This window comes from Kryptolebias marmoratus, linkage group LG13, assembly GCF_001649575.2.
Source record: "Kryptolebias marmoratus isolate JLee-2015 linkage group LG13, ASM164957v2, whole genome shotgun sequence".
Classification (NCBI taxonomy): domain Eukaryota; kingdom Metazoa; phylum Chordata; class Actinopteri; order Cyprinodontiformes; family Rivulidae; genus Kryptolebias; species Kryptolebias marmoratus.
The window spans coordinates 2712044-2719722 of record NC_051442.1 but is presented as its reverse complement, the minus strand read 5'-3'; the positions used below and the strand labels follow the sequence as shown (position 1 = coordinate 2719722).

The following is a 7679-nucleotide window of genomic DNA, read 5'->3' as shown; positions in this document are numbered from 1 at the left end:
TATTCTGCACTGATTGCAGAACATTTAAAACCAAGTGTGTGATCTGTGAAACCTTCATCTGATTCCTGAAACCTCAATAAAGGGCCACTTCAGCACTTTTTTTGCATCCGGACCACACTAGAACTGGTCCAGCTCCAAAACTACAACATCTCACTGGGATTTGATAAAAAGGTGAAATCTCTGCTAAAATCTTGTGTTTTGAATCAACATTCATATAAACTAATGCATGTCATTTCAGTGAGTCATCATGGTTGTGCCCTGAGTCCTCTGTTGCTTCAGATGAGGCTGATCCCCATGGATTTACAAACACACACAAATACATGTCATATACACATTCAGGTCACTTGTTTTAAATAAAAGCTTCGGCCCTGTCTCAGAGGACGTGTTGATGGTGGCGTTTCTGCCTGATGTCCGTAAACCTGACTGAGTTTTAGCCACTGTTGTGTTTTGATAAGGGCGCTTTGTCGTGGCGACCATCTTAAACGGGACGGACGCCGTGAACGTGAGCCCTAACCCCCGTGTGTGTCGCTGTTTACAGGTGGCTCATTTCAAAGACTACATCCCTCAGGCGTTCCCCGGCGGCCACAGCATGATTCTGGACGCCGAAGTCCTTTTAATCGACACGAAGAGCGGCAAGCCGCTGCCGTTTGGGACCCTGGGCGTTCACAAGGTGAGGACGCTGCGGTTTCCCCGCTCGGTTACCTACGTTTGTTTTTTTCCTCTCTTCACTTCAGAGCCTCTCCTTCCCTCTCCTCTCAGAAAGCGGCCTTTCAAGACGCCAACGTGTGCCTTTTTGTGTTTGACTGCATCTACTTCAATGGCGTGAGTCTGATGGAGAGGTAATGTTTTAATTTCGCCCTTAAACATGAAAAGTCGTCTCTAATGAGAGTGATGCAAGCTGCGACATGAATGAAACCTCGAACACCTGCCGCTCTGTTTATGTGGAAAAACTCTTAATTTCTTTAGATTTGGGTTTAAAGTTGTGGGTTTTGTTGGTTTGAAGTCATTAAACGCAGCTTCAGTGCTTGTTTACGTAGGAAAAGGCTCTTTTGAAGCTTAGATGGAAGTTTTCTGCGTCTACCAACTTTTTCTGTTCAGGTTCATTTAAGCAACAATTCAGAAGGTTTTTTTTTTACTTTGGGTGGTGTAAGGATGCTTTAGGTTCGATTTTCTGTGTTTTCTGTGTTAGTTTTTGTAATTTCTGATCTGTTACGGACGTGGCTGAACACATGTTTTCAGTAATTAGACTGTGCTCAGACTACTTCCTGTCTGATGCAGTTTTTCTGTTTGACTCTCTGAACTCTGCCTTAAACAGAGCGGGTTTCACTTCGCTTGCATCCTACGCCATAATTAATAATTAAATTAAATCTTCTAACGTTCACCCGTTTCCTGCAGGCCTTTGAGTGAACGCAGGAAGTTCCTGGACGACAACATGGTTGAAGTTCCCAACAGAATCCTGTTCTCAGAAATGAAACACGTCACGGTTCGTTTAAGCTCAGACGTTCTCTTCTATACGTTTATAAATATCTACATATACTCTGTGTGTGTGTGTGTGTGTGTGGCAGAGGGCAGCAGACCTGGCTGACATGATAACTCGTGTCATCAGAGAAGGACTGGAAGGTCTGGTGCTGAAAGACATAAAGGTCAGTACGTCTCTTTAGGTTTGTAGTCGTGTCTTTTAAAGTACCGTAATTTCTGACTACAAGGCGCAGCTGAATATTAGCTGCACCGGACTAAAAGCTGCAGGTGTTTTAATGTTTAATTACCACATGTAAGAGAATATGCACAAAGGGGAACACATCCCTTTTATTATCACTTTGAAAAACAAGTTACCCGTACATATTTACTTTTTACGTATGTGTACGAGTACCGGTAATTAAAAGTACGAAACACGTATTGTGCTGTTTAAACGAGTAATAAATCAGACCCTCCTGGATTTTGCGATGTTGCGATCGCAACTATTAACGCAAAATCAAGCAAACCCTGCGAAATCGCAACTTTTTGCAACTTTGCCCAAAACACAGCAACTTTCCCGCAACTTTAATCCAATATTTATTGTTTCTAAAGTGATTCGCCACCGTTTCCGCGGTCTAGTCTCTTCTTTGTGGGTTTGTGTAGCGTGGAATACAAAATAACCCCAAATAACTCAGGAAGAAGACACGTGACGTCACTTCCTGCAGACCAGGGACAATCCAGAAATGCTCATGAATGTCAGTTTAGAAGCTGTCAAAGTTCTCAAATAAAGCACCTTTTGAGAATGTCAATGTTTGTTGGGAAATATCTTACAAAACTAGGAAGGATTTTTGGTTTATATATTAAGTTATGTTTTTTTTATTGATTTTAGTAAAAAAATTCGCAACTTTTAGGAAAATCTCTGTGAAATCAGGCATTTTAGTTGCAACAATCACAAAAAATGCCCGCGAAATCCTGAAGGGACTGATAAATGTACTATATAACAATAACCTGCAGCACACCAGAAGAATATAATCGGCCTACCTTTAGGGCTAAGGTGCAGAAACACGGCTTCAAGAAGAAAAGTCGGTCATTCGTCGCCATCTTTGTCTTCTTCCTGCGCACTAAAACCACCAAAGCGTTAATTCGTACGGCACTACTTCGCCTGGCGGACGGACATGTGACCAACACGCCATTTTTTTCCCCCGTGACTGTGTGTCTGATCACATGCCCTTCCGCCAGATAAAGTAGTGCCGTACAACAGCGGAACAAACCAAAACAAATCACAAAAATCCTGAAAAATCCATAGAAAATCTGCACCGGACTGTAAGCCGCAGGGTTCAAAGCTTGTGCAAAAAGTAGCGGCTTATAGTCCGGAAATGACTGTAGTTAAAACTCTGTGTGTGTGTGTGTCTCAGGGCACCTATGAGCCGGGGAAACGCCACTGGCTGAAAGTGAAGAAGGATTATTTGAATGAAGGAGCGATGGCCGACACGGCCGACCTGGTGGTGCTGGGAGCGTTCTACGGGAAAGGCTCCAACGGTTCGTAAAACTTCCGTCAGGGTTTCTGTTTTTATTTATAGGCTGCTTTAAATTTAAATGTTTTTATAAAGCTCTGACCTGCTGATTCAGATTTCTCACAGAGAACTAGAATTAACAGAAAACAACTTTTTTTTGCCTGATTTTTAGAGGAAAATGAAAAACCGGCTGCTTGTTTACTGTTAAAAAACTTCCTTTTGAAGCAGTGAGCGACTCTCAGCTACTACCGCACCACATTGTAGCCATCTTTGTGTTTTTTAAGGTCCGTTAATTGTGGCAGCCATCTTGAATCAGCTGATGTCTGTCTTACTTTCTGACAAATTCGTTGAATATTTCATGAAATCTTTTGCTAACAGATGAACAAACAGACTGTAGCTTCTGCCTGATAATATTAACAGTACAGTTTCTTTATAAATCACTTCTAAAATCACTGTTTTTTGCTCACCTCAAAACGTAATTTTTAATTTTACAGGACAACAATTTAAAATAAACTCAATGTCCAACATAATCTTAAAAATAAATCCATTGTTAGATGTGAGGTAGGTTATAAAAGGTCAAAAAAGTAATAATCTATGCCAAAATACTGCTTGATAATTATAAAATTTAAACTATTTATTGTTTAAAGTATATTTATAGATGTCACACAAAAAGCTGGACTAAAATATGAGACCTGGAGCCTAAATGGAAATGAGGTCTGAGCAGCTTCCTCTGACTTTAAAATGACCCGTGGTCAATTCTGTAAGGTTCCTGTGCCTTCAGAGGCCAAACGAGGCTGTAACTCTGTCATCTGTACAGATATCGAGCTGGAGTTCGGTGTAGTAGTAGCTGAGAGTCCTCTGAGATGTCAAACTGAAAACCGTACGATTCCGGTCACCATCTGATTGTTTCGTGCTTCGTTTCACCTCTACTTTACTTTACGATTAGCATCCTTTAAGGCAGGGGTGTCAAAATTAAAAATCTGATCCTAGCCAAGGGCCGATCATGATCAATATTTATTAAAAATTACATAAATTAATTAGTTTTAGATGTATTATGTCAAATCATCCATATAGAAATATCAATTATCTTTTCCCAGTTACAGATTATACAGAATTTTGAGCAAACAGACTTTAAGAAACACAGACAAATAGATCAAACTTCAAAAAGCACATCATTAGCAGTCATTTCTTACGCCTCACTCAGCTTTTAAATGAATTTTTTAACATTAAAACTTTTTTTTTTAAAAAGCCATCAACAAAAACCTGATCATACAGAAATTAAAACTATATATTGTTGGCTTCTGAGTCACTGTCAGGAGAAAACTTCACTAATTAGGCTCAGTTTTTAAAGCAAAATAAGAATCAGAGACTCGATCCGTCCCAGACCAGAGGGCCGGATCTGGCCCGTGGGCCTTGAGTTTGACACGTGTGCTGTAGGGCATCAGCTTCTGTGGAATAAAAAAGCGAATAAAACTAAAATATATCGGGAGTTTGTGGCATTCACTGCAGAGCAAGAACGAGCAACGCACAGTTAGTTTGGGAATAGAAATCAGGAGCTCATGTGAGAAATATGCAGAGGGAACATATTGCGTGAGGAGAGGACGCCAGTGGGCAAATCATGGAAGCAGACAAAATACGGGGGGTTGTTTAGGAGGCAGGGTAATGAGCGTAAAATATAAAGGAAACATATTAAATGCAACAACAAAGGCTCGGCTCTCAGAGGAGAGCTAATAAAGCAGCTCGTGTAGTTTAAAGACAAGGTAATAAAGCAGAAATAATAAATCAGATGCTGTAGGAGGCGGAAAACAGCAGGTGGCAACGGGCGCTGTGACGCTAAAAACTTTCCTCTTTGTCCTCGGTCTTCTGTCCATCAGGGGGCATCATGTCCAGCTTCCTCATGGGCTGCTACGACCCAGACGCCAAGAAGTGGTGCACAGTCACCAAGTGCTCCGGAGGCTACGATGACGCCATGTTGGCCCGGCTCCAGAAGGAGCTGGACGTGATCAAAATCAGCAAGGTCAGGGAGGATCGGGTCACGTCACAGAGGCCCGGCTGAAATACTGAGCTGATGTCTCCAATATTAATCTTTTTATTGTGTGTCTCCATGTAGGACCCAAGCAAAATCCCCGGCTGGTTAAAAATCATCAAGAACTATTATCCAGACTTTATTATCCGTGATCCAGAGGTGAGATTTCTCTGCAGGCCCGTCCATGCAGAGCCTTGTTGCTTACAGAAGCTGAAAACCCACAAAGGTCACTGAAATAACTTGAAACTGATGAAGGTAAGAAAAGACAAACTAATCTGACCTTAGGGACAAAGGTGTGTCCTGTAATCAGCGTTACGTGGCTTCAGATTGTCTATTTAAAGGGTGACAGGTAGTCACAGGGCTGTTTGGTGTCATGGTGTGTACCCCACTGAACATGGAGGACGGAGAGCTGAGGACAGAGATGTCTCAGGAGCTCAGAAAGACAATGATGAAGCTAAAGACTAGAAGACCGTCCCCAAGCAGCTGGATGTTGGTTAAGGTCCTCAGGACTGGAGACAACCTCCCTGGACGTGTCCACATGAGGACAACTGCTGACAAACTGAAGAGACGGGAGTCAGGAATGATAACCAAAGACCCCGGAGCAACTTCCAAAGAGATTAGAGGTGAACTCCAAGGTCAAAGGTCATCAGTGTCAGATCGCCCCATCAGTCTGTTTGAGACAAAGTGGACATAATGGAAGACGACTGAGGAGGACGTCCTTTGGACAGATGAGACAAAACTGGAGCTTCTGTGTCCACAGACCCAAACCTGAACCAAAGAACAGAACCCTGAACCTACAGGGGAACATGGAGGAGGCCTGGTTCTGTTCTGGGGCTGCAGGTCCGGACCAGAACCTCTGCAGTCCAACGAAACCTCAAGACTATCAAGGCTTTCTGAAGTGAAATGTGCTGCTCAGAGTCAGACAGCTCGGTCTCAGTCTCAGCTCATGGGTCCAACAGGATAAAGACCCAAAACATTCAGCTAAAAACACTTCGGAACGGGTCAGAACCAAACATTGGACCGTTCTGCAGTGACCTCTGAGTCCTGATCTGAATCCTGTTGAACATCGGGAGCAGGAGCTTCAGACCTGAGACAGCTGGAGTGGACCAGGACACCTGAGGACACCTGAGGACAGGTGCAGAAATCACTGAATTAAAAGGTCGTGTAACAAAACATCGATTTAAGGAACCCTTCTTTTGACAAAACCAGTTTCATTAGTTTGGTTTTAAGATTCAAAAGCAAAGATTTTCATCCGTTTCAAGATATTTCAGTGACCTCAGTGAGTTTTTCCTTTCTTTAGTACAAAGTTTTGTCCACATCTGTCTCTGGACTGCAGACAATTAGAAGGAGACGATCAGTAAAAACGCCGGCAGAAGTTTCTTAATTACTTTGAAACAGTAAAATATTGATGGGCTTCTCTGCAGAGCTGGGAGCAGCTTTCAGCCTGCATGTTTACTGAAAACGAGCCGTTTAGTTTCTGTTTTTGTTAACGGTACGTGAGTGGTCACACGCTCGCCTCCTTTTCCTGCAGCAAGCTCCAGTTTGGGAGATCACCGGCGCCGAGTTCTCCAAATCTGAGATGCACACCGCCGACGGCATCTCCATCCGTTTTCCCCGCATGACGCGAATCCGCGACGACAAGGACTGGAAGAGCGCCACCAACCTGCACCAGCTGAAGGTAAGAGACAGGCGCCGTTATTTATCCGTTTGCAGCGAGCGGCTTCTCGAAGGCGCCGCGGGGAATAATTAGTTAGTGCCTCTTACAATGAAGTTTTAATGAGATAGCAATCATAGGTGACGCATCAGAAAGTGTTTACTCTGTTGAAAAGGAGGTGTATCCTCAGGGATTGGTTGGTGCTGATTACTTTCCATTGTAATATACGAGGGAGGGATGAAATAATTAAACTTACTGCTTTAAAAAAGGCCCCCGAGGGATTTAAATGCTGAGGAGGAGCAGAGTTATCCAAACAAGATGAAATATGGACCAAGGTGGTGAAACACGTCGGCACTAAATTATTTGAACCAGACAGAGAACATGACGTCTGTCTGCTCAGGAGCTGTTCCGCATATCCAAGGAGCACTGCGACTTTAAGGTGACCGCCGGCCTGTCGGCGTCCAGCGACAGAGGCTCATCAGGGGGGGACAGCGGCGGGAGCTCGCCGTCGTCCAACAGAAAGACTCCAGCCAAGAAGACAAGTAAGTCCACGAGCTCAGACTCGGCTTAAGAAATGTTTTTTTTTTTTTTTTTGACGTAGGAGCGGAAATCTTTAGGCATCTCGTGGTTTGATGCAATTCTAAAATGAGTATAGCTCTTTTTACATAAAAAAACATTGATTTATGTGTTTTAATTAGTGCTGGGCGATATGGAAAAAATCCTACATCACGATAACGATGTATACCCCAATTACGTACGTTGTCAGTTATTCTCTGAAAAATATGAAAAAATAATCTAATTTCTTACCTTTTTCAAGCTTTATTTCTAAGTGACATTTAACTGAACTTTCACAAATGAGATCCGCTGCATTTTAGTGCAGCAATATATATGTACCAAATGACAACAGACTCCATTATCTTCGGCCGGCTATAGTTTCACTTTTCACAACTTTCCCGGCTCTTTTACAACTTGTTTGTTTGCACTTTTTGGATTGTTAAATATTCTTTTTCGTGGTTCTTCTTTAAGTGAT

At 42.7% G+C, this 7679-nt stretch overlaps 2 protein-coding genes across 3 annotated transcripts in view; one reads left to right on the top strand and one right to left on the bottom strand.

Annotated features, from left to right (window-relative positions):
• Nucleotides 1-7679, bottom strand: part of rad51d (RAD51 paralog D) — a 41420-nt gene that overhangs the window by 9911 nt on the left and 23830 nt on the right. Inside the window, exons 12-13 of one of the 2 annotated variants that reach the window (XR_005233948.1) lie at nt 2497-2576; nt 1578-1628 (exon numbers count right to left, since the gene is read on the bottom strand). The gene's annotated coding sequence lies outside the window, so the exon portion shown is untranslated. The remainder of the gene's footprint in view (nt 1-1577; nt 1629-2496; nt 2577-7679) is intronic. The other variant, XR_005233949.1, reaches the window with a different exon arrangement.
• Nucleotides 1-7679, top strand: part of lig3 (ligase III, DNA, ATP-dependent) — a 24402-nt gene that overhangs the window by 13648 nt on the left and 3075 nt on the right. The window contains exons 10-18 of the mRNA XM_017429175.3: nt 539-670; nt 760-839; nt 1396-1483; nt 1566-1643; nt 2871-2994; nt 4844-4986; nt 5080-5154; nt 6527-6673; nt 7050-7191. Of these exons, the coding sequence (XP_017284664.1) occupies nt 539-670; nt 760-839; nt 1396-1483; nt 1566-1643; nt 2871-2994; nt 4844-4986; nt 5080-5154; nt 6527-6673; nt 7050-7191 (1009 nt within the window). The remainder of the gene's footprint in view (nt 1-538; nt 671-759; nt 840-1395; nt 1484-1565; nt 1644-2870; nt 2995-4843; nt 4987-5079; nt 5155-6526; nt 6674-7049; nt 7192-7679) is intronic.